Here is a 27551-nt window from a genome sequence, read left to right on the forward strand (position 1 = left end):
GCTGCTCCCCTCAGCAGTGTATTTCGTCAGTCTGCCTGTTCTGTTTCCCGCTCTGGCTCTGGTGAATTCTCACCCTCCTGCGCTTCTGACTGTACCCAGTGCTTGTACAAATAAATAAATTTTTTAAAAAATAATTAAATTTAGAAGGTCAAGAAGTTCTGTGAAATCAATTGTACCTTTGTGGAATAAGTCTTTCAACACATTGCTTTTTAAGTTGTGCCCATGTATTTCTTTTGATTGTAAATGACATAGAAATTATCTAGTGAAAATACATTCATGAAGAAAATGACAGAAAGTTAGACAGTAGCAGAGCTGATGTGATGTTAAGGACCGCTCCTGTGCTAAGCTCACATAGTACCTTTCGGTGCAATATACAGGGCGGTTCTCAGAGCTTCCATACCCTGTAAACTTACAACTCAACTTTTTCTCCTCCCCGGGTTGACTTTATATTCTCACTTTTCCTTTCAATTCCTTTTTCATCTGCAGGCGTTTTAACTTACTTTCCTTGGGAAAACTGCCAAAGGTAATGCTGACAGAGAAGGAATAATAATGAATATGGGAAAAACATTTCAAAACCAAAGTAAAATTAACCATAACAACAAAAGCTTCTATTTCAAGCTTTCTCCAAATTTTTTTACCTATTTCATTCTCCAGGATTACATGGACACATTTTTTCCTAATCTCTGTCAAAAAACACATAATGGCTTTCTATCAATCATATAGATCTCAAAGAAAATAAAGAGTTAAAGCTATTTAATACCAAAAGAATCAATACTGCTAAACTACCTTCTCTTTTTCCCTTCCTTTTTTCAGTCTTTCATGTTTTCTTCTCAAAAATCACAGTTAATATGCCGGTCAAACATAAAAATATTATTAGTTAGTATAAGTCTTTTAACATACTGCTTTTTAAGTTGTGCCCATGTATTTCTTTTAAAAATATTATACTTTATAAAATCGAATTATAATTTTACAGTATTGTGTTTAGCAATATGTGGAAAAACTGAAAATTCAGTCAGTGCTCTTTTGGATTTATAAATCAAGCCAACCCTAATATTAATGTGGAAAGATAGCTTAACATAGGTCATCAGGTATGTCAATATATCAAATACTCCAAAGAAGAATAATTATATAGACACAAATGGAAAAAAATGTGGGATTTAGTAAGTATAAGCCAAGTAGAGATTTATGTGTTTCTGACACCTATTACATTAAAATTATAATTACTTTCCACTAGATTCCTCCACTATGTTTTATATTTACACTACATATACACATCACTGATCCTCACAACAAACCTCAAGGGGAAATATTACTGCCCACATTTTACAAAGATAAGAGGTAGGGCCAGAATTTAAGTGTGAGAGTGTCTGATTCCAAGTCCATATTATTCCATATAAGGTTAAAAAAAACATTGCATTTAAACTCAGGAGGGGAAAACATAGGCTTTTTGTTCTTATTATAACAGCAGTCAATTTTTACCATGCTTCATAATCAAGGCTGACATTCAGCTGGTCTGCTTTGGTATGGCATAAGGACTAAAAGTTGTTTTGTTTTATCGGGTATCTGTTCTGTTTAGTACCCATGCCATGCGGATCACCAAATATTTTGAATATCACACCTTTCCATGATACCTAACTCTTGAGTTTTCAATAAAAAGCTTATTCGGACATTTGCAATAATCCAAAAATTACTCAAAATTACTTCTTATGGACACAGGTATCTCAGGTCTACTTCTATGCAAAATTGGTCCAGTCTTCTCTAGGTAGTAACTTGGGAAGAGTCCTAGTTTTTACAGAAGCCTAAACTTTGCCACTTATATGTATCAAAGCATGGAGCACAACTTTAAATCGGTACAAAATTTACCATACTCTAGGTTTTCATCCATGAGACCAACCTGGAAATGACACCCTACTTTTTAGCATTTGATATTTGGGGAAACAGTCTAAGAGAGACAAGATACTACTCATATATCCTCAGTTCTTGCTATCAAATTAGATAACCAGAAAGGAATTTATCTGGACATTAGCTTATGCCCTTAAATAGAAATGCCTAAACTGAGTTTTCTAGTGTTTTATCAAGATTCAATATGAAAAATGACTATATAGAAAAAAGGAGGCGCTAGTATAAATGTTTCAAAGGTAAATTTAAATGTCATCATAACTAAAGAAGTATGGATTTCTGTGAGTTTCATATTCTAGATTTATTTATGTTAGTTATACCAAAATCAGTTTCTCCAATCCACCACACATAAAATATTATAGAAGCTCTCTCAACTGGTTAAGATATAGAACTACCAAAAAACATGTTCCATTAAATTGACTGTATCATCTTCTTTAGAAATTTCTGTAACTCCAGCCTGGGATCGAAGAATGGAATTGATGTCATGAGATAATTTTTGAAATCCATTCTGTAAACATATATTTGCCATTTCCTGCCAGTTTTCTATGGAGCAAAATGGATCATTTATCATAACTTGTTCAATTGCATCTGAAGAAAAAAATACAAAATTATAGTATGATATTTATTTTATTTGATAATCCATTCTTAGCAATTCATCATAAATAGAAAAAATACATTTCTACTTAATTAATAATAAATTAGATTTCCATACCTGATTCCTGTAAGTTTAACATGGTAAGTTCATCATAGTAAGTGCTTAAGGGTTATTAATTCCTTCTCCTTCTCCATTTTCTTTAACCTTTAATACCTTAAATCAACCCTCTACCATTTCTAACATTCCCCACTCCTCTGCTCATCTCCTTCTTGATTAGGTTAGATGTTGAAGGCTACAAGAAACAAACCTCAAAAAGTGAAGAATGTATTAGGTTCAGACTTGCTTGTGTAGTTTACACGTAGCCACCAGAAACTATCAAATAACTTAACAATTATAATTCAGGTTTCATGATCCTTCAATCAGTTTTATAAATGCCCTTTTAGTGCTGACCCAAGATTTTAAAAGGTTGTTGGCAAACCCTCTATTTTATCTCTAGATAGAGACCTCCAAATAATATAACCTACATGACAAGTATTTTTCTAAAGGAAATATTTTGCTTATTAAAGAAAAGTAATGAAATTCTTTACTTTTGAAAATCAATAGTGCCCCTCTTTGAGAGATATTTATACATAAAATTCATTTCTTATCTATTACCTGCATTATTTAAAATACTTAATGTAAGGATCTTTTTCAGAATATTGTCATCACTATTATTTCTATCATGGTTATTATTTTTTATTAAATAAAATATCTTAGTTGATATCTGTAGTGATCTTAAAATTATCTTCCTAAAATGTTTTTATATAATTTAACATCCATTTTTTAACCCCCATAATAATTTAAAGTCTAGTTTTCTGCTCAAGTTTATATTAAATTAGAGAAAAGAAAGGAAAAAGAGAAATTGAATTAGTTCTTCTTAATCCCACTGCAAAGTTATCTTCAGAGTAAATATATGTGGTAATATTTACATATATATTTTATTTAATAATTAAAAACACTTGAGTCTAAACAACATTTAAAATATAAAAGATTACTAAATATACACATATGTTAAAATTATAAAGTTTTTAGTGTTAACTATTACAACATTCCTCTCAAACTTCATAGAGATTCTCTTTTCTAATTTCCTCAAGAAATATATACCATTGCAACAACACAAAAAAGGAAAACTACGGGCCAATCTCCCTAATGAACACTGATGCAAAAATCCTCAATAAAATTTTAGCTATCAGAATCCAACAATGTATCCATAAGACAATTCACCACGACCAAGTAGGATTCATTCCAGGGACACAAGGATGGTTTAACATCCGAAAATCAATCAACGTTATACAACACATCAACAAAAAGAAATATAAAAACCATATGATAATATCAATAGATGCTGAGAAAGCTTTCGACAAAGGGCAACACCCATTCATGATAAAAGCCCTTGAAATTCTTGGGATACAAGGAACATACCTCAACATCATAAAGGCCATATATGACAAGCCAACAGCCAGTATCATTCTCAATGGTGAAAAGCTGAAAGCAATTCCATTAAGATCCGGAACAAGACAAGGATGTCCACTCTCACCACTGCTTTTCAATATAATACTGGAAGTCCAGAGCAATAAGACAAGAGAAAGACATCCAAGGAATCCAAATAGGAAAAGAAGAAGTCAAACTATCACTATTTGCAGATGACATGATAATATACATAGAGAACCCCAAAAACTCCACAGAAAAACTAATTCAACTCATCAATCAGTTCAGTAAAGTGGCAGGATACAAAATCAACACGCAAAAGTCAGTAGCCTTCCTATACACAAACAATAAATCTGAAGAAGAAGAAATCAAAAAAACCATCCCTTTTATTATTGAAACAAAAAAAATCAAATATTTGGGAATAAATCTAACAAAAGAGGTAAAGGACCTATACAAAGAAAACTATAAAACACTGTTAAAAGAAATAGAAGAAGACACAAAGAAATGGAAAGACATCCCCTGCTCATGGATTGGAAGAATAAACATTATTAAAATGGCCATCCTACCAAAAGCAATATACCGATTCAATGCTATTCCAATCAAAATTTCAATGTCATTCTTCAAAGAAATAGAACAATTATTGATGAAATTCATATGGAATCACCAAAAACCCCGAATAGCCAAAGCTCTCCTGAAAAAAAAAAGAAGGGAATGGAGGCATCACACTCCCAGACTTCAAACTATACTACAAAGCCATAATCATCAAAACTGCATGTTATTGGAACAAGAACAGACATACAGACCAATGGAATCGAATAGAAAATCCAGAAATAAACCCACAGATTTATGGTCAACTAATCTTTGACAAAGGAGCAAAGACTATGCATTGGAGCAAAGAAAGTTTGTTCAATAAATGGTGCTGGGAAAACTGGGTCGCTACATGCAAAAGAATGAAGTTTGACCACTACCTCACACCATACACAAAAATCAACTCAAAATGGATTAAAGAACTAGACATAAGACCTGAAACCATAAAATATATAGAAGGAAATATAGGTGAAACACTACGTGATTTGCACATCAAAGACATCTTTACAGACACATCACCCAAAGCAGTGATAGTGAAGGCAAAGATCAACAGCTGGGACTACATCAAATTAAAGAGCTTCTGCACAGCAAAAGAGACAATAACAAAAACAAAGAGAAACCCCACCAACTGGGAGAACATTTTTGCACCCAACACTAATGATAAAGGACTGATCTCAAAAATCTGCAAAGAGCTGATGAGACTCAACAACAACAAAGAAAATAATCCAGTCAAAAAATGGGCAGAAGAGCTAAAAAGAAACTTCTCTGAAGAGGAAATGCAAATGGCCAACAGGCATATGAAAAAATGTTCAACATCACTTGTCATCAGGGAAATGCAAATCAAAACTACCATGAGATACCATCTTACACCAGTGAGGATGGCACATATTAAAAAAACTAGCAACAACAAATGTTGGCGAGGGTGTGGAGAAAAATGAACTCTTCTGCACTGTTGGTGGGAGTGCAAACTGATCCAACCACTATGGAGAGCTGTGTGGAGATTTCTGGACCTACTAAACATAGAGCTTCCATATGATCCAGCAATTCCACTCCTAGGTATTTACCCAAAGGACACAGAAACATCAATTCCAAAGAACACCTGCACCCCTATGTTTATAGCAGCACTGTTTACAATAGCTAAGCTTTGGAAACAACCCAAATGCCCAAAAATAGATGACTGGATCAAGAAGATGTGGTACATATACACCATGGAATATTACTCAGCATTCAAAAAAGATAAACACATGCAATTTGCAGCAACATGGATGGCGCTGGAAGGGATCATGCTCAGCGAAATAAGCCAAAAAGAAAAAGAAAAATACCAGATGGTCTCACTCATAGCAGGAATCTAGAAAACTTAAATAAGGGACCAGGAAAATGAATAACTATAAGAAAGTGAAAATCAAAATCAACAAAAAACTATGAACCAGAGACACTTTTTGGGGGGCGGGGGCGAGGAGGGAGGGATTGGGGTCAGAAAGGGGGGCCTGCAATTGTATGGGGAATATAAAAATAAAATTTATTATTTAAAAAAAAAGAAATATATACCATTGCAATATAATGTAATCTTTATAATCTTTATATTTTTAAATTCCTAGTGTTAATTCTTGTCAAGGACTCTTGGAATATTAAATTAACTTATAAATAATAATATTAAACCTTTCCCCAAACAACCCACTACTATTTATTCATAACAACATTTTAGTCTACCTACCTTTCCCACCCTTACTTATTTCTTGAAGCAATTTAATGCCAACTTTTTTCATATCTACAGAGAACAGATGAAGTATAGCTAGACCAAAAGATAAAGGTGGTGGTTTTCCATTCCATTCTTTAGTGAGACACTGAATTAATTCAGCATGGGGACATAACTTTGTTAGCTGCATCAGTTCATCTGAAAGCAAAAACAAAAGACTGTTTCAACATCCTAACACGAAACACCTCAACTACTGGGACCAGCCATTGTCTATACCTGCCAATCAACACTTCTTGCTCTCAATGACCCATTCCAACCCAAACTCAACAATATTCTCCCAGTCAAGAAAATCAAACTTTGGGCCTCCCCGGTGGTGCAGCAGTTGAGCGCTGGGCCACAACACTGCCTGCAGCCTCTACAGTGCTGTTTCGATCCCCAGCCACTGACAAGGGTCCCACATGGCTCGCAGACCTCTCCTGCTGCACCTGCTGCTGCTCCCCTCAGCAGTGTATTTTGTCAGTCTGCCTGTTCTGCTCCCCGCTCTGGCTCTGGTGAATTCTTTGAACCTCCCACGCTTCTGACTGTACCCAGTGCTTGTATACATAAATAAATCTTTAAAAAAAGATAAAAAAAAAAAATCAAGCATAGCATAGCAAAAAAAAAAAAAGGGGGGGGGAATGCCTATAATAAAGTGTACCAGAAATAGAAAGTGTTATGAAAAGAAATGTGGTATAGGACGAGATAGGCAACAGAAAAATTGAATTCTAATTATAGATCCATTGCTCACTTAATCTTTTGGATCTCAGTTTTTACATCTTAAAAGAGACAGAAAAGATATTGTTTATTTCTAATGTTCAAGCTAAATACTACATTATGTTTGCCTATATCTGGTTATTCTTATTTGGCTAACTTCTAGAGTATAAAATATATTTCTTTCTGGCCTTGCACAGGAAATAAGAGCTCAGTAATTTTCTCCCTAAAAAATATCAAGTAATTAGAAACTCAAAAATGAAGATTTTAAGCCATGAGCTAGTTGGGTAGCTAATGGTTGAGCCATATGAAACTGTCTCTGTCAGACCAATCTTTAATACAAAAAAAGCCATTTCAAAAAATATGGTTTAATATACTTGTTAATCACAGAGGCAACTTAAAGCTGCAATTATGATGTCTTTCATAAATAGAGAAACTTTGAGTTAACGTTCTAGATTTTTAAAATAAAAGTATTTTTCTTGGGTCACAACAGAAGTAATTTTTCCAGAGTTCTTTTTTTTAAGGTTTATTTATTTATGCATACAAGAACTGGGGTACAGTCCAGAGGTGCTGGGGAGTTAGAGGATTCACCAGAGACAGAGTTGGGAGCAGAACAGGCAGACTGACTGAAATACACTGCTGAGGGGAGCAGCAAGCGCAACAGGAGAGGTCTGCTGTACCATGTGGGTAATCTCCCTGGCCGGGAATCAAACTCGTGCTGCAGTAGCTGCGGATTGCTTCATAGTGCTGATGCTTAACCGCTTGCGCCAGCAGGGAGGCCCCTTTCAGAGTTATTTCTAACAGACTTTCAAGAACTATTATAAGTATATTTGTACTCTGAAAGAAAATATGAGGGGGCCTCCCCTGGTGGCGCAGGCGGTTGAGCGCAGCGCTGTGAAGCTGTCCGCAGTGCCAGTTCAACCCTGGCCAGCCGTGCACCCAGGTGGGAACTGCAGGAACTCCCCAACTCCCAAGTTCAGTAGCCCCTACTGTTCCAGGAATAACAACTGGATGTCCCACCTGCCTTCAACAGTGATCCAGCTGAAGAGAGTGGAGGGGAAAGCCCTCCCCTACCTCTACTCACCAACCACAGCAGCCCAGGCACTAGGCAGGTACATCCACGCCCTGGTAAGAGAACTCAGAAGTCATGCCCACCAGCACCAGTTATACTGGGGCACAATGAATAGAACAAAGCCAAAGGCAAGCAATGGGAAGAAAAATACAAGTGATCAAGAAGGCCCTCTTGGAAACAATACACCACAGAAAGAAAGTCAACCTCCAGAACCCAATAATATGGCACAGAAGAATATCTCTACCTGACAGAAAAAGAACTCAGAATTGCCATAATGAAAAGAATCAATGAGTTAAGAGAAAACACAGAAAGGGAAAATAATACAATAAATGAACTGAGGAAAGGGAACAAATCCTTGAAGAAGAAATTTTTTTTTTTATCTTTTTATTTTTTTTTTTATAGAGGCATGTTTTATTTATTTATTTTGTTTGTTTTGTTTATACATGCACTGGGTACAGTCAGAAGCGCGGGAGGGTGAGAGAATTCACCAGAGCCAGAGCGGGGAGCAGAGCAGGCAGAAGGACCGAAGTACACTGCTGAGGGGAGCAGCGGGCGGCAGGAGAGGTCTGCGCGCCATGTGGGATCCTCCGCCTGTGGCCGGGGAGCAGCCGGGGATCGAACCGGCGCCACAGAGGCCGCGGGCAGCTTCGCAACCCAGCGCTCAACCGCTGCGCCACCGGGGAGGCCCTTGAAGAAGAAATTAAAGGAAATGGAGGCTAGTCAAAGGTTAGTGGAGGAGCTAAAGTATGATGGGAAAAGCCACAACAATAGAAGAAATGGAAGAATGAATCAGTACCCTTGAAGATACAAATATAAAAAGAGCCAAAGAAGAAAAGGAAAGATACAAAGGGAAGACGATGAAGGAACACTTGAAGAACTACCTGACACCATAAGGAAAGGAAATATGAGTCATAGGAATCCCAGGTGAGGATAGAGACAAGGGAACTGAGAAATTATTCAAAGAAATAATTGAAGAGAACGTCCCAAACATGAAGAAGGAAATGAAAATAGACATACAGGAAGCTAGAACACCAAGTTATCATAATGAAATAAAAGCTATAGCAAGACACATAATAGCTAAAGTTTCTAAGAGTACAAGGCAAGGAAATAATAATGAAACTGATGAGGGGGAAGAAATGGAACATTTAATGAAAACCAATTAGGCTGACATCAGACTTCTCTGAAGAAACACTAAGGGCAAGAACAAAGTTGAGTGACATATTCAACAAACTCCAAAACAAAAAAATACCAATCAAGAATACTTTACCTTGTAAAGCTCTTCATCCTCAATGAGAGAAAAATAAAGACCTTCTCAGACAAACAAAATCTCCAGAAATTCATTACCACTAAACTCAACTCCAAAAAATATTACAAGATGCCTTAAAGCCAAAATCAACAGAGGAATAGGAAGAACAGAGTAAGATATGGAATAGAGTCTCAAAATGATGAACAAAAAGGCAAGTACAGATTCCAATGTATCAATAACCCTAATTAAAAATATTAAACTCATCAATAAAAAGACACAGAGTAGCAAGCTGGATTAAAAAACAGAATGCAACCTTCTGCTGTCTCCAGGAAACACATCTAACTGCAAAAGATAAACACAGATTGAAAGTAAAGTGTTGGAAAACAATTATACAAGCAAATGGACTCCAAAAGTAGGCAGGAACAGCCATATTATTTCAGATAAAATAAGACTTCAAACTGAAAAAGGTAAAAAGAAACATATATGGTCACTACATTATGATCAAGGGGACAATACACCAGGAAGATATAATACTCCTCAATATATACTCACAAAATGAAGGAGCACCAGAATAGGTTAGACAATTTTTATCATTTCTGAAAACAGACATTGGAGAAAATACATATGTAGTAGGAGACTTCAACACCCCACTCTCACCAACAGACAGATCAATGAGACCAAAAAATTAACAAAGACATTATAGCCTTAAATAAAGACCTAGACCTCACAGACATTTATAGGACACTGCATCCCAAAAATTTTGATTACACATTTTTCTTAAGTGCACACAGATCATTCTCCAGGACTGATCATATACTGGGCCACAAGACAAACATCAACAGATACATGAAGATCAAAATCATACCAACTATCTTCTCTGATCATAAAGGCATCAAACTAGAAATAAACTAGAAAAGAGGGCCTCCCTGGTGGTGCAAGGGTTGAGACTCAATCTTTCAAGAACTATTATAAATATATTTGCACTCTGAAAGAGAAGGGTTCAGATGTAACCTATGAGGCACTCCGCAGCCTCTGAAGCACGAGTTCGATCCCTGGCCAGCCAGGGAGCAGCCCACATGGTGCAGCAGACCTCTCCTGCCTTGCCTGCTGCTCCCTTCAGCAGTGTACTTCAGTCTGCCTGTTCTGTTCCCCACTCTGTCTCTGGTAAATCCTCTCACCACCACCCCCACCCGGTCCCCCGCCTCTGGCCTGTACCCCAACTCTTGTATGCATAAATAAATAAGTCTTTTTAAAAAAAAGAAAAGAAAGCAAAGAATACTACAATTTCATGGAGATTGAACCCCACACTACAGGAAGACCATTAGATTAATGTGGAGATCAAAGCAAAACTATTACAATTTACAGATGATATGATAATATACAGAGTAACTTTAGAAAATGCATAGATTCTGAGTGGAGATAAGCCATTTGGATGAGGGATTCCTGAATCAGTCAGAACCAAGCTGACCTGCTGACTGATCACAGAGGCATGAGAGGGTAGATACCAGACAAACCGTCTATCTAGCACAGCTTAAACTGTCAACCCGCAGAATCATGAGCTAAACAAATAATCACTGTTTAAGACACTAAGCTTTGAGTGATTCATTACACAGCAAGACTTAACAGATAAAGCCCATAGAATGTACAACAAGAATGAATCCTATAGGTTTTGAGTGATTATGATGCTATGTTGATAAATTGTAACAAATGTAGTACTCTGGAGGGGAATCTTCATAGTAAGAGAGCATATGGAGTGTATTGGAAATCTCTGTACCTTATTCTCAGTTTTTCTTTGAATCTAGAATTACTCTAAAAAAAAGTCTTAAGAAAATATAGATTCTAAGTAAAAGTCCATTTATTATTTGAAAATGATTAGATTCAACAGCCATATAAGATTCTTTTTTAAAAGATTTATTTATTTATGCACACAGAACCTCTTGTGCCACCAGGGAGGCCCCATATAAGATTCTTTATCCTATAAAAATGTGCCCTAGAATTACTATTTTGTTCCATATTGCAACTTCTTTGAACTGGGATTACATAGTCTGTAATTCATGATTTCATCATCCTAGGAGAGAGGGAGATGTCAGAGCTGTCTGTACATTAAGGTTACTGTTAGGCTAGATTCATAATAAGAGAGCAGCTACTCAACTAGTGTCACCAATTCTAAGTAAATTCTGGTAAGTTAAAAAAAATTTGTCTCACAAAAAATAACTAAAGACACTAAAGTTCTAAATAAGGACCTAGAGCACTTGGGCTTAACAGACATCTATAGATCACTAAACCCAAAAAAAACGGAGTACACATTTTTCTCAAGCGCCCAAGGATCATTCTCCAGGATCGATCACATACTGGGACATAAGAGAAACATCAACAGATACACCAAGATTGAAATCATACCAACCATCTTTTCTGACCAAGAGGCATCAAACTAGAAATAAACCATAAAAAGAAGGCAAGGAACTCTCCTACCTCATGGAGATTGAAAAACCACACTACTGGAAGACCACTGGACTAATGAGGAGATCAAAGAAGAAATTAAAAAATTCTTTGAATTGAATGGCAATGAGGACACCAATTTCCTAAATGTATGGGATGCAGCAAAAGCAGTAATAAGAGGAAAATATATAGCAATAGAGGCTCACATCAAGAAACAAGTAAGAACTCAAAGAAACAACCTAATCTCGAAGCTCAAAGATCTAGAAAAAGAACAACAACAACAAAAAAACAAAACCAGTAGAAGAAAAGAAATAATAAAAACCAAAGCAGAAATAAATGAAACTGAAACTAAAAAAACAATCCAAAGTATCAATGAAACCAAGAGCTGGTTCTTCAAAAAAATCAATAAAATAGACAAACCCCTAGCCAGGCTCACAAAGGAAAAAAGGGAGAAGCGCAAATAAACAGGATCATAAATGAAAGAGGAGAAATCACAAAGGACACAGCAGAAATCAAAAGAATAATCAGAGGGCCTCCCCGGTGGCGCAGCGGTTGAGCGCTGGGTTGCGAAGCTGCGCGCGGCCTCTGCGGCGCCGGTTCGATCCCCGGCTGCTCCCCGGCCACCAGAGGAGGGTCCCACATGGCGCGCAGACCTCTCCTGCCGCCCGCTGCTCCCCTCAGCAGTGTACTTCGGTCCTTCTGCCTGCCTGCTCTGCTCCCCGCTCTGGCTCTGGTGAATTCTCTCGCCCTCCCGCGCTTCTGACTGTACCCAGTGCATGTATAAACAAAACAAACAAACAAACCAGCAAACAAATAAATAAAGCATGCCTCTATAAAAAAAAAAAAAAAAAAAAGAATAATCAGAAACTACTATGAACAGTTATATGGAAACAAGTTCAACAATCTAGAAGAGATGGACAAATTCCTACAACTCTACAATCACCCAAAGCTATATAAAGAAGAAATAGAACACCTAAACCGACCAATTACAGCAGCGAAATTGAAATAGTAATCAAAAACCTCCCGAAAAACAAAAGCCCAGGACCTGATGGATTTACAAATGAATTCTACCAAACATTCAGAGAAGAATTAGTGCCTATCATTCACAAACTTCCAAAAAATTGAGAAGGAAGGGACAATACCAAACACGTCCTATGAAGCCAACATTACACTAATACCAAAACCGAACAAGGACAACACAAAAAAGGAAAACTACAGGCCAATCTCCCTAATGAACACTGATGCAAAAAATCCTCAATAAAATTTTAGCTATCAGAATCCAACAATGTATCCATAAGATAATTCACCACGACCAAGTAGGATTCATCCCAGGGACACAAGGATGGCTCAACATCAGAAAATCAATCAACGTTATCCAACACATCAACAAAAAGAAATATAAAAACCATATGACAATATCAATAGATGCTGAGAAAGCTTTCGATGAAGTGCAACACCCATTCATGATAAAAGCCCTTGAAATTCTTGGGATACAAGGAACATACCTCAACATCATAAAGGCCATATATGACAAGCCAACAGCCAGTATCATTCTCAATGGTGAAAAGCTGAAAGCAATTCCATTAAGATCTGGAACAAGACAAGGATGTCCACGCTCACCACTGCTTTTCAACATAATACTGGAAGTCCTAGCCAGAGCAATAAGACAAGAGAAGGACATACAAGGAATCCAAATAGGAAAAGAAGAAGTCAAACTATCATTATTTGCAGATGATCTGATAATATACATAGAGAACCCCAAAAACTCCACAGAAAAACTAATTCATCAATCAGTTCAGTAAAGTGGCAGGATACAAAATCAACACACAAAAGTCAGTAGCCTTCCTATACACAAACAATAAATCTGAAGAAGAAATCAAAAAAACCATCCCTTTTATTATCGAAACAAAAAAAATCAAATACTTGGGAATAAATCTAACAAAAGAGGTAAAGGACCTATACAAAGAAAACTATAAAACACTGTTAAAAGAAATAGAAGAAGACACAAAGAAGTGGAAAGACATCCCCTGCTCATGGATTGGAAGAATAAACATTATTAAAATGGCCATCCTACCAAAAGCAATATACAGATTCAATGCTATTCCAATAAAAATTTCAATGTCATTCTTCAAAGAAATAGAACAATTATTGATGAAATTCATACGGAATCACCAAAAACCCCGAATAGCCAAAGCTCTCCTGAAAAAAAAAGAAGGGAATGGAGGCACCACACTCCCAGACTTCAAACTATACTACAAAGCCATAATCATCAAAACTGCATGGTATTGGAACAAGAACAGACACACAGACCAATGGAATCGAGTAGAAAATCCAGAAATAGGGCCTCCCCAGTGGCGCAGCGGTTGAGCATTGGGTTGCGAAGCTGCCCGCGGCCTCTGTGGCGCTGGTTCAATCCCCAGCTGCTCCCCAGCCACTGGAGGAGTGTCCCACATGGCGCGCAGACCTCTCCTGCCACCCGCTGCTCCCCTCAGTAGTGTATTTCGGTCCCTCTGCCTGCTCTGCTCCCCGCTCTGGCTCCGGTGAATTCTCTCACCCTCCTGCGCTTCTGACTGTACCCAGTGCATGTATAAACAAAACAAACAAACAAATAAATAAATAAAAACATGCCTCTATTAAAAAAAAAAAATCTAAAAATAAATAAATAAATAAATAAAAATAATAAAAAAAAAAGAAAATCCAGAAATAGGGGCCTCCCCAGTGGCGCAGCGGTTGAGTGCTGGGTTGCGAAGCTGCCGGTGACCTCTACGGCGCCGGTTCGATCCCCGGCTGCTCCCCGGCCACCAGAGGAGGGTCCCACATGGCGCGCAGACCTCTCCTGCCGCCCGCTGCTCCCCTCAGCAGTGTACTTCGGACCTTCTGCCTGCTCTGCTCCCCGCTCTGGCTCTGGTGGATTCTCTCACCCTCCCGCGCTTCTGACTGTACCCAGTGCATGTATAAACAAAAAACAAACAAACAAATAAAGAAATAAAGAAAACATGCCTCTAAAAAAAAAGAAAATCCAGAAATAAACCCACAGATTTATGGTCAACTAATCTTTGACGAAGGAGCAAAGACTATGCATTGGAGCAAAGAAGGTTTGTTCAATAAATGGTGCTGGGAAAACTGGGTCGCTACATGCAAAAGAATGAAACTTTACTACCTAACACCATGCACAAAACCAAGTCAAAATGGATGAAAGAACTAGACATAAGACCTGAAACCATAAAATACATAGAAGGAAATACAGGCGAAACACTACGTGATATGCACATCAAAGACATCTTTACAGACACATTACCCAAAGCAGTGATAGTGAAGGCAAAGATCAACAGCTGGGACTACATCAAATTAAAGAGCTTTTGCACAGCAAAAGAGACAATAACAAAAACAAAGAGAAACCCCATCAACTGGGAGAACATTTTTACACACAACACTAATGATAAAGGACTGATCACAAAAATCCACAAAGAGCTGATGAGACTCAACAAAAACAAAGAAAATAATCCAGTCAAAAAATGGGCAGAAGAGCTAAAAAGAAACTTCTCTGAAGAGGAAATGCAAATGGCCAACAGACATATGAAAAAATGTTCAACATCACTTGTCATCAGGGAAATGCAAATCAAAACTACCATGAGATACCATCTGACACCAGTGAGGATGGCACATATTAAAAAAACTAGCAACAACAAATGTTGGTGAGGGTGTGGAGAAAAAGGAACTCTTCTGCACTGTTGGTGGGAGTGTGAACTGGTCCAACCACTGTGAAGAGCTGTGTGGAGATTTCTGGACCTACTAAACATAGAGCTTCCATATGATCCAGCAATTCCACTCCTAGGTATTTACCCAAAGGACACAGAAACATCAACTCCAAAGAGCACCTGCACCCCTATGTTTATAGCAGCACTGTTTACAATAGCTAAGCTATGGAAACAACCCAAATGCCCAAAAATAGATGACTGGATCAAGAAGATGTGGTACATATATAGCATGGAATATTACTCAGCACTCAATAAAGATAAACACATGCAATTTGCAGCTACATGGATGGCGCTGGAAAGGATCATGCTCAGCGAAATAAGCCAGAAAGAAAACGAAAAATACCGGATGGTCTCACTCATAGCAGGAATCTAGAAAACTTAAGTAAGGGACCAGGAAAATGAATAACTATAAGAAAGTAAAAATCAAAATCAACAAAAAACTATGAACCAGAGATACTCTATGGGGAGTGGGGAGCGGGGAGGGGAGGGATTGGGGTCAACATAAGGGTGTTGCAATTGTATGGGGAATATAAAAATAAAATTTATTTTAAAAGAATAGAGAAAAAAAAATTGTCTCAGATCCCTGCCCAGTCGCAACCTAGTTGTTGCAAAATTTTGAATGAACATTATTTCCTTAATTTTTCTCTTTTAATGCTTACATTATACTTCAGAACATTAGCTAAGACAAGCTGTTATTTTTTAAAAACCCCTTTAATTAGCATGGTCCAGCATATCTGTAAAATTTATCTTTAAAACTATATATTTCAGGTGCCTCTCTAGTGGCACAAGGGGTTAAGTCATAGCACTATGAGGCTGTCCACAGCCACTACAGCATGAGTTCGATTCCGGGCCAGGTTTATGACCTACATGGTGCAGCAGACCTCTCATGTCTTGCCTGCTGCTCCCCTCAGTAGTATATTTCAGTACATCTGCCTGTTTTGCTCCCCACTCTGTTGCTGGTGAATCTGCTCACCCCCCCACACCTCTGGCCTGTACCCCAGTTCTTGTATGCATAAATAAATAAATCTTTTTTTAAAACTATATATTTCAGTACTATCCAGTTTACTAAATGCTTACGTATTAAGGAAATATTTATTTGAATGGCTAACATGAATGTCATTCATCAGCCCTGACTTAATTATTTTCAGTAAAAGTTACAAAAGAAATCTACTTATCAATTTATAATGTAAACCCAAAATATTGCCGGCTATCAAGGGTGACTTTACAATTAAATAATTCCAATATATACAAATAGGTAGGGTTTTTTTTTAATTTTTGTTTTTAACTTACCAGAAGTTAAGTCCTTGAATTGTTGCATATATTCCATGGCTGCATGAACCTGACCCTGTTTACACAGGCAAAGAAGAAATTTCTTGTGCAAACCACATTTACTATAAATAATTTGAGCTAGAGCCAGGCACTTAGCCTTGTTATAAGTATCACGCTCCCCATAATCACAAAGCACATCTCCAGCCTCCTCAGAAAATGTCAGCCTAGAGCAAGAAGATCAATAGGGCACACATTATAGTTCTTGATGAGTGGATAAGAATGAAATATATGAAAACTCAGTATACCAGAAGTGGATTTTCTATAATCTTTAAGAATTTCAAGTTAATAGCCAATTGATCAATTGATCTAGAAGAAACTAAACTTATCTAAGATTTAACATTAACTAGGACAAAATCAATCATCGGTACTCCTTTGGGGAAGTACATTTTTAAAATACCTACAAAAAAGGTCAAAACCCTCCTGAAAATTCTAATGGGATTTAAAGTTATAAGGTAGACAAAAACTGTCTTAAGGTCTCAGAGGTCATGTAGATTCTAAACCTGTAACTTATTACATGCTGGTTGAAGACAGTGATAACAAATTTTAGTTCAAAATAAAGTGACAGATCTTGCAAGTATTTGTACTATAAGGAAAACAGACAAAGTATGCCAGTGTTATTTTTAAAATGTGTTATAGATTTATAAGAAACAGGAAAAAAAGAACATAACTTTGCCTATTTGGAGAGATTGAAGAAGACAACTTGATATGGTTCTACTGACTAAATTTCACTTGTCATATTTTAATTCACCATCTTCATACACAATAGAAGTGAAACATCAGTATTATCACCATTACTCTCGCTAGACATTATTAGCATAAGCTAAAAGAATATTTAGGCATGATTAAAGATATAACTTCTATATCCTCTTTTTTTTTTTATAGAGGCATGTTTTATTTATTTATTTGTTTGTTTGTTTTGTTTATACATGCACTGGGTACAGTCAGAAGTGCGGGAGGGTGAGAGAATTCACCAGAGCCAGAGCAGGGAGCAGAACAGGCAGAAGGACCGAAGTACACTGCTGAGGGGAGCAGCGGGCGGCAGGAGAGGTCCATGCGCCATGTGGGACCCTCCTCCGGTGGCCGGGGAGCAGCCGGGGATCGAACTGGCGCCGCAGAGGCCGCGGGCAGCTTCGCAACCCAGCGCTCAACCGCTGCGCCACCGGGGAGGCCCAAGATATAACTTCTAATTGGTGGTGGTAAGGAAATTACGTTTTGGTTACATTTTTTTAATAGCTACAGAATAACAGCAATCTCAAAATATTAGTGTCTGTATATATGACAAAATGCCAGTAATGTTAAAATGAAATCCTAAAACCCCTATAAGATGTCTCTTTACTGAAAAATCCATAAATAAAGATCTCTCTTTTACTGGGGTAGCAGCAAAAAGGTGGGTCTAAAATTAAAAGGCATGTTGCTGCAAATTGCATGAGTTTCTTTTTTGATTGTGGCATAATATTCCATTGTATATATGTACATCTTCTTGATTCAGTCATCTATTTTTGGGCATTTGGGTTGTTTCCATAGCTTAACTATTGTAAATAGTGCTGTTATAAACATAGGGGTGCAGGTGCCCTTTTGAATTAATGTTTCTGTGTCCTTTGGGTAAATACCTAGGAGTGGAATTGCTGGATCATAAGATAGAAAGGATCATGCTCAGCAAAATAAGCCAAAAAGAAAAAGAAAAATACCAGATGATCTCACTCATAGCAGGAATTTAGAAAACCTAAAAAAGGGACCAGGAAAAAACCTAATTGTAATAAAGTAAAAATCAAAATCAACAAGCAAGTATAAACCAGAGACACACTACAGGTGGGGGGAGGAGGCAGCAGGATCAAAACAAGGCAGGTGGGAATTGTATGGGGACTATTACCAAGATGAAAATGCATACATTGTGCAAAAATGAAAAATGATCTAAAAAATGTATAAAATAAAATAAAAAATTTAAAAATTAAATTAAAAAAATTAAATCAAAAGGCAGCTTCTGATTACAAATCAATGCTTTAAAAAGCAATTCCCTGACTTCCCCCTCTTAAAACCAAAATATAGGTTATGGTAGCTACAGCCAAAACAATTCCTGAGGCTGAACTAGTAATTGTTTTAGTATTTGTAGTGATTTACCAGAGCAATGTGACAATACCAATATTTAGTTTTTGTTTCTTAGTAATACCATTATTTTACTTTTTAAAGAGTCACCATCATGATGATGTTCCGCCTAAAAGAAAGCCAAAATCAAAGACAGGTTGCTCTGTCTTGGCTTGTCACTTTCCAAAGTCCAATTAAAAAGAAAAATTATTCTAAGCAAGCAGGAGGGTCAAGCGCCAAAAGAAAGGAATTGGCCCTATAGTGGGGAAGGGGAAAGAGAAACAAGGAATTCTAGCCCCAGGAGAAAGGGAGGTAGTAAATACCCTGGATGGAGCTGGGAAATAAGCCTCCCCCCTCCCTACCCCTGCCAATCACTACATTATATCCTGACTGATGCACTGCAATGGGGCCTGAAGCAAATGCTCAAAGAAAGTACTGATAGGAAAACTATTAAAAAGTTGAGAACAAAAACTTTATTAGTTAAAAGCTTAATTTTGCTTACCTTTCCTGAGTGACCCAATTGGTAACTAAATCTAAACGTTTTTCAGACAATCCACATTTGATTCCTTCCAAGGTTAGTTCTGCATCAATAGGACGTCTAAAAGCATGACTTGTGCTAAAGATAGCCTCAAAAAATAAGAGCAATGGAAAAGGTCTTCCTCTAATTTTTCCAATAGCTACAGAAAGAAGCAAAGTTTTTGAGTCAAATATTTTCAGTAATAGTTTGCTTTTTCTTATTGTCATCTCTTTGCATTTTCTCAACATTTTAATCTAAAGTTACATATTTGTAATTTTTAACTAATGCTTATGGATTAAACTTTGTATTTTGAATAATGAATCAATATCACATGCCACATGAAAACAAAGGCATAGATTGGATTGATGTGTCTATATGCCAAGGAATGCCAAAAATTGCTGACAGTCATTTAAAAGCCAGGAGAGAAGCATAGACCATCACCTCCTTCAGTTTCCAGAGGAAACTTTAAAAGCTGAAATAATACATGACCAGCAAACCTGTACTATAAAAAATATTTCCTTCAAGTAGAAGAAAAATGATGTAGATATGGATCTATATTAAGGAATGAAGACCAGAAAGAAGTATTTAAAAATATATTATTTTTATACAGTACATTGGTATAATATCACTGAGTGTAAAATGTGGTATGTTAAAGACATAATCTATGAGTCCTAAAGCAACAACCAAAATAAGAAAACAAAGAGTTATAGCTCATAAACAAAGAAGGAAAATGAAATCATAAAAAATCCAATTAGAGCCTCCCTGGTGGCGCAAGGGGTTAAGCACCGCACTGTGAAGCAATCCGCAGCCTCTGCAGCATGAGTTCGATCCCCGGCAGGCCAGGGAGCAACCCACATGGCCCAACAGAACTCTCCTGACTCGCCCGCTGCTCCCCTCAGCAGTGTACTTCGGTCAATCTGCCTATTCTGTTCCCCACTCTGTCTCTAGTGAATTCTCTCAACCCCCACACCTCTGGCCTGTACCCCAGCTCTTGTATGCATAAATAAATAAATCTTTTTTAAAAATCCAATTAATGTAAAAGAGGCACTAAAAGAAAAAAGGTAACAAAGAAGAGACAAGAAAAATAAAAAATAAAAATCAACTATGTCAATAATACTAAATTTAAATTACCTAAACATTCTAACTAAAAGGCAAAGATTGTTAGATTGCTTTAAAAAGTAGAATCTAAGTACAATAACTTTAAATAAAAAGACAAATAGATTAAAAGTATAGAAAAAGGTACACCATGCTAATACTATTAAAAAGAAAGATGAAAGTACCCTTCCAAATTATAAATTTACTACAAAGCTACAATAATCAAGATAGGAGGTGTTGATAAGGGATGGGCAGTTAGGCCAGTAGAATCAGGAGTGCAGAAATAAGCCTTAAATATTTACGGTCTGTTAATTTTTGAAAAGGGGAAGGGCCAAAACAATTTAATGGTAAAGAAAAGTCTTCAACAAATGGTACTGAAAAAACTAGATATTCACGTGCAAAAGAATGAATTTGAAAGCTTACCTAATGCTATACACAAAAACTCACTCCACGTAGACCATAAAAACACAGGATCTTAATTTAGGAAATGATTTTTTAGATAAGGTAACAAAAGCACAGCCTTAAAAAAGAAAAGAAGTAAATTGGACTTCATCAAAGTCCTTCATCAAATTGTTTCAAAAAATACCATCAAATAGGTGAAAAGGGAATACACACTCTGGAAGAAAATATTTGCAAATCATCTATCTGATAAGGGTCTTATCTTTTTAAAAAAAATTATTGATTTTTGCGTAGAAGAACTGGGGTGTAGGTCAGAGGTGCAGGGTTGGGGGGTGGTGAGAGAATTCACCAGAGACGGAGTGGGGAGCAGAACAGGCAGATTGAGTGAAATACACTGCTAAGGGGAACAGGGAGCAAGATAGGGGATGTCTGCTGCACCATATGTGGGTTAGCTCCACGATGGGGGATCGAACTCAGGCTGCAGTGGAGATAGCTTTGAGATTCAACCCCTTGGCCACCAGTAAGGCCCTCAGCTTTTATCCCAAATATAAAGAGAACTCTTATAAATCAGAAATAAAAACACAATAATACAATTTTAAATAGGTAATGAATAGATTTCTCCAAAGAAGATAGATAAATGGCCAATAGGCATATGAGAAGATGCTCAATACTGTTAGCCATTAGGGACATGTAAATCCAAGAGATATTACTTAACACAGATTAGAAAGACTAATCAAAAAGATGGACATTAACAAGAGTTGTTTAGGATGTAGAGGAATTGGAATCCTTATACATCGTGGGGAGCCTATTCTGCTCACCATTCTGTCTCTAGTGAATCCTCTCACCTCCCGCACCTCTGAATTACACCCAAGTTCTTCTATGCAAAATCAATAAATTTAAAAAAAAAAAAAAGGTAATTGGGCCTCCCCGGTGGCGCAGTGGTTGAGCGCTGGGTTGCGAAGCTGCCCGCAGCCTCTGCAGCGCAGGTTGGATCCCCGCCTGCTCCCTGGCCACCGGAGGAGGGTCCCACATGGCGCGCAGACCTCTCCTGCCGCCCGCTGCTCCCCTCAGCAGTGTACTTCGGTCCTTCTGCCTGTTCTGCTCCCTGCTCTGGGTCTGGTGAATTCTCTCACCCTCCCGCGCTTCTGACTGTACCCAGTGCTTGTATAAATAAATAAATAAATCTTTTAAAAAAAAAAAAAAAAAGGTAATTCCCTTATCATCAGAAAGATGATTTGCAAGTATTTTCTTCCAGAGTGTAGATTCACTTGATGGGAATAGACAATAATGCAGTTACACTGCTTAGCAGTTTCCCAAAGTATTAATGAAGTGTTACCATATAACTCAACAATTATACTCCTACCTATTTACCAAGAAATAAAAAACATATACACACAAAAGCTTGTACACAAATATTCAGAGTAGTAGTGCTCATACTAGGCCAAAGTGGAAACAACTCAAATGACCACAAACTGATGAATGGATAAACAAAATGTTATATATCAATACAACAGAATATTTAGCCATAAGAAGCAGTGAACGGGGCCTCCCCGGTGGCACAAGGGTTAATGTCAACACTATCAAGCTATGGCCAACCACTGCAGCATGAGTTCAATTCCCCGCCAGGAAGCTGACCCATATGGAGCAGCAGACCTCTTCTGTCTCGCCTGCTGCTCACCTCAGCAGTGTATTTCGGTCAATCTGCCTGTTCTATTCCCCAGTCTGTCTCTGGTGAATCCTTTCACCCCCCACACCTCTAGCTTGTATCCCCATTCTTGTGTACATAAATAAATAAATCTCTAAAAAAAAAATACTGTATCTATACAGACAGAAAGTGGATTAGCACTTACCTAGCATTTTTGTTGGGTGGGGGTGGCAGAGCAGAGCAGAGAGTAGGGAATGAGGAGTTAATAAGTATAGGTATATTTCTGGAATGAGGAAATGTTCTAAAATTAAATTACAATGATGGTTGCACAACTCTGTAATTATTATAAAATTATTAAATTTTGTGGAGTTTTCCCTAAGAAGAAATATATTCTATTAATAGGTTAAGGGCAAAAACCATATGACCAATTCCACAATGCAGGGAAAGTTATTTGACAAATTTAACATCTATTCCTTATAAAAATTCTCACCAACCGTAAATACAGTATCATCACTTAACAATGTTTCTTTCAATGACAGAACACATATACAACAGCAGACCCAATAGATTATACCAGATAACCCAGGTATGTACTAGGCCATACCATCTAGGTTTGTGTAATTATACTTTGACATTTGCACAACAATAAAATCACCCAACAACACATTTCTCAGAACATATCCCTGTTGTTAATGACTCATGACAAAAGAAGAGAATTTCATCAACTTTATAAAGGGCATCTATGAAAAATCTATACTTAATATTATATTAATGATGAAAACCTGAATATTTTATTCCTATGATCAGGAACAAGGCAAGGATATGTTCCACTACTTCTATTCAACACTGTAATGCACATCTAATCAATGTAGTAAGACAAGAAAAAAATAGGTATTCATACTGAAAAAGAAGAACTCTTCATTAGCAGATGATATGATTATCTAAGTAAAAATTCTAAGAAATCATAATACAAATACTAAAACTAATAAACAAGTTTAAGAAGACCACAGTGTACAAGATGAACATATAAAACTACATTATATTTCTATCTACTAGCAACAATTTCAGAAGTGGAAATAAAAGTTACAATAGCATAAAATATAGAAAACACCTATCAATAAATATGATAAAAGATGCATAAAAAACTGAAACACTGATTTAAAATAAAGCTTTTAGGTTTTCTGTGATACTAATGAAACTATAAATGATCTCTGGCAGAAACCACTTTGTCACCACATCTTAAGGTTTTGATTGCTTTTGTGTATGTCAATTTAAACCTCAGACTTTGAAAAGTTTCAGTTTAACACCCAAACTCCAAAAACAGATGACTGGATAAAGAAGATGTGCTATATATACACAATAGAATATTACTTGGCAATCAAAAAAGATAAATTCATTCCATTTGCAGCAACATGGATGGAGCTGAAAGGAATTAAACAAAATAAGCCAGAAGGAAAAAGACAAATACCAGATACTGTCACTTATGTGGAATATAGAGAAACCAAAGGGTTAAACAAAGACAAACTATGAAACTAATCCTTGAAAACTGACCACAGATTGGAGACATCCTAAGAGGGAAGAGCAATGGACTATGGCATGGCACTATGGGTACTTTGCAGGTAGGAGAGCTACAATTACCACATCTAAGGGGAGAAATCCAATATTGTCAAAATATTAACAAAGCTGCAAAACAACTGTACTTTATTAATAAATAATAAAACCATATCATCAGCACTCATAATAAAAGAAGACCTTTGCAGCAAAACATGATCTGATTATCATTCAGTTATTAAATTGTGTACAATTGTTGGGATGGTTTCTTGACTTCAAGTCCACTAAATAAAAACTATAAAATCATGCTCTGTGTTATTATCTATCCACTGTAAAGTCGAGGCTGGGGCAAGGCTGGGGCAGAAAAGGGGAACTTAAAACTTCTGCCACCTGTATCACGAAGACCGGCTAGAGTCCAGCCTGATAAGCAGCGATGAAAAAACAACCAGTTCTGAGAGAGAAACACTTGGCTGAAAAGCAACTTCTACTCCCCATTTTCCACCTCCCGCCAAGGCCAGATCCCACCCTATAAAAGCTTACCCATCATCCCCCAACTGGGCACGACTTCTCTGACACCCTGGGGGGGTGGGGGAACCACGCCCAGGGCGCAAATAAAGTTCCTGTCTATCAGAAACAGCCTGGCTCTCCTTCTCTTTACCATGCCAATCCTTTCATCCACTAACACTGAAAACTGTACATGTAAAAATTTGACAGAGGCCCATTCATACACAATTCAGTTATGCAATCTCTATAAATACACCTATTTGAATGCACTATGTATATGGCAATAGTTGACTGTGTTCAAACAAATGTAAAAGAACACTTTCAAACTGTTGAACATAAAGGTGTTTTGGAGATATTTATGAATAAAGGTTGTAAATATTTGACCTTACAAATTTCCACTTGAGAGTCAATTAGTAAGAAAATTAATATGTACATTTGTAAGCTCCACTGTGTTTACTTTTTCTTTATTCCTTATGAGCACCTCATCTTTTAAAAACAGCTTAGTTTTTTAAAATAAAAAAAACATTTGTGAATCTAAGCATCAGTAAGTGACATCAGTCTAGTATTGGTCAATTTCTCAGTATATGATCTACATGTCTACAAAATTAATAAAAAGTTGATGTTTTTCCATTTCACTGATAATTATACCTATGTGAGCATTAATTGCAAATTTTGATTTTTTACCAAAACTTGCAATCCATACTTTGAGGAGACCAACTCAAGGGTAGAGAGAAATTCAACAGTACACTAATACCATTTTTAACTTACATCAATTTCAGAGTATATCCAAAGAAAAAGTTCCTGGTATTTGCAAGAGGTCTGAAAATTAGTAAAATATTAAACAAGTTAATGTCAAAATTAAAAAAAGACCCAAACATTGAAAGCCTCAAAAGTGTGCTGAAAGAAATTTTAAAAGCCCTAACTACAAGGAGAGATATACTAAGTTTATGTGTTGATTAGAACAGAGGATCCAATATTGTCGAATGTTTATTCTTTCCAAACTGATGTATAGATTTAATGAAATCCCCAGAGGGCTTTTAATAGAAGCTTATAAATGGATTCTAAAAAATTACATAGAAATATGACACAAAATTTGATAAAGAACGGAGTTGGAAGATTATTACTATCTGGTTTCAACTTAATATAGAGCTATAGTTGATGTAAAGATAAATAAATTGATGAAACATAATAGACCTATAAATATATGACCAACTTTTTTTCAGTAAAGGTATAAAGGCAATTCAAAGGAGAAAGTGTTTTTCATAAATTATTCTGGAACAATAATACAATTAATTCAAGCTGGACCAAAGATAAAAACATATACTTAAGCACTAAAATCCTTAAGAAAAAAAATAATAAAAATCTATGCAGATTAAACATAGAGTTCTTAGGTATAATACTAATATCACAATTCATAAAACAGGAAAATTCATAATTTGAATATCAACAAAATTAAAAACTTCTACTCCTAGAAAGAAACTTAAAAAAATGAAAAGAGAGAAAATATTTGCTATTTATTTATGCATATAAGAGCTGGGGTGTAAGCCAGAGTTGTGGGGTGGGGGTTAGAGGATTCAGCAAAGACAGACTGGGGAGCAGAACAGGCAGATCGACTCAAATACACTGCTGAGGGGAGCAGTGGGTAAGACAGGAGAGGTCTGCTGCACTATGTGGGTTGCTCCCTGGCAGGCCGGGGATCGAACTCGTGCTGGAGTGGCTGACAGCAGTGACTGGTGATAGCTTGATAGCACTGTCTTTAACCCCTGCGCCCCCAGGGAGGCCCTTATTATATACTTTAAATATGTAAAATTTGTTGTATATGTGTCAACTTACAATAACAACTGTTTTTTAAAAGGAAGTAGAGTGAATCTGACAAAATATTAGTATTTATTAAATGTTGATAGTGAGTTCATGGCTGCTATATGTTTCTTCACACTTTTCTGTATACTTGAAATATTTCATAGCTTAATTTTGAAAATCTAATAAAACCCCTATCAATGTTATAGCTGAGGAAAATGAGTAAATGCCGGTGATAGAACTGGAGTGCAGCTCTTTAATCTCCCAGTGTAATACTCTTTTCATTCATATATAGGTGTGTGCGTATAGGTGTGTGCGTGTATATATATATATATATATATATATGGTATACATATATATATACATATACATATATATGGTATACATATATATATATATATATACACACACACATATACATATATATGGTTCAGAGAGAAATGCTTACCCTTAAGTTTATTCACTGTCCAAATGTTTTGAAGAATTCCTTTAGGACTGTTTGCTGCAAAATAAGCTGCCTTTTCAAATTTGCCAAGTAGAAGTAATTCATTGAACCTGCAGCCATTGCATTTTATTATGCATCATAATGGTATACATGAAAAAGAAAAGTGATTAGAAATGTCAAAGAGACTAAATGTTGTAGCGTAATAATATAGAAAAACAAAAACAAATATAGAAAAACAATTCTAATAAACTATAACTAGATTCATTTACTCTGCAAGATGTTATTTCACTTCTTTCCAAAATATTCTGGGTTTTTTGTAGACTCAGAGTATAACTCTGAAAAACATATAATTGTAGAAGTTTGAACCTATAACCCCAAGCAGGTACAATTATGTAAACCAAATTTAGCTCAATAAACATAATTGGAAAAAAGAAAGACTATAACTCTCACCTGCCAGCTAATTTTGAATCTGATCCTATGCTCTATTTCTATCATACTTATAGCAACCCATAGAAAATGGAAAGGACTTGAGTGATACACAATGAACTCAGATTTTTTTTCTGTCACATCTCCAGATAAAAAGAGGTACCAGTGAAAGAAGTATAATCTGCTTAAAGGTTCAGCCTAGGGGAAATATTGACCACAAAGTTGCCAAGCTGGAATCAAGAGTTGTCCTT

General features: G+C 36.5%; 1 protein-coding gene across 3 annotated transcripts in view; it reads right to left on the minus strand.

The window, feature by feature from the left end:
- Nucleotides 1-2151: 2151 nt before the first annotated feature.
- The window catches only part of CLHC1 (clathrin heavy chain linker domain containing 1), a 41367-nt gene continuing 15967 nt past the window's right edge, over nucleotides 2152-27551 (minus strand). For all 3 annotated transcript variants that reach the window (XM_037527416.2, XM_037527417.2, XM_054701515.1), the window contains 5 exons: nucleotides 26878-26984; nucleotides 19424-19598; nucleotides 16801-17003; nucleotides 6264-6443; nucleotides 2152-2487 (listed from right to left, as the gene is read on the minus strand). In XM_037527416.2, coding sequence (XP_037383313.1) covers nucleotides 2291-2487; nucleotides 6264-6443; nucleotides 16801-17003; nucleotides 19424-19598; nucleotides 26878-26984 — 862 coding nt within the window. In that variant the 3' untranslated portion in view covers nucleotides 2152-2290. The remainder of the gene's footprint in view (nucleotides 2488-6263; nucleotides 6444-16800; nucleotides 17004-19423; nucleotides 19599-26877; nucleotides 26985-27551) is intronic.

The sequence above is a fragment of the Talpa occidentalis genome, unplaced genomic scaffold (assembly GCF_014898055.3).
Source record: "Talpa occidentalis isolate TD23 unplaced genomic scaffold, MPIMG_talOcc4v2.1 talOcc4.5, whole genome shotgun sequence".
In the NCBI taxonomy this organism is placed as follows: domain Eukaryota; kingdom Metazoa; phylum Chordata; class Mammalia; order Eulipotyphla; family Talpidae; genus Talpa; species Talpa occidentalis.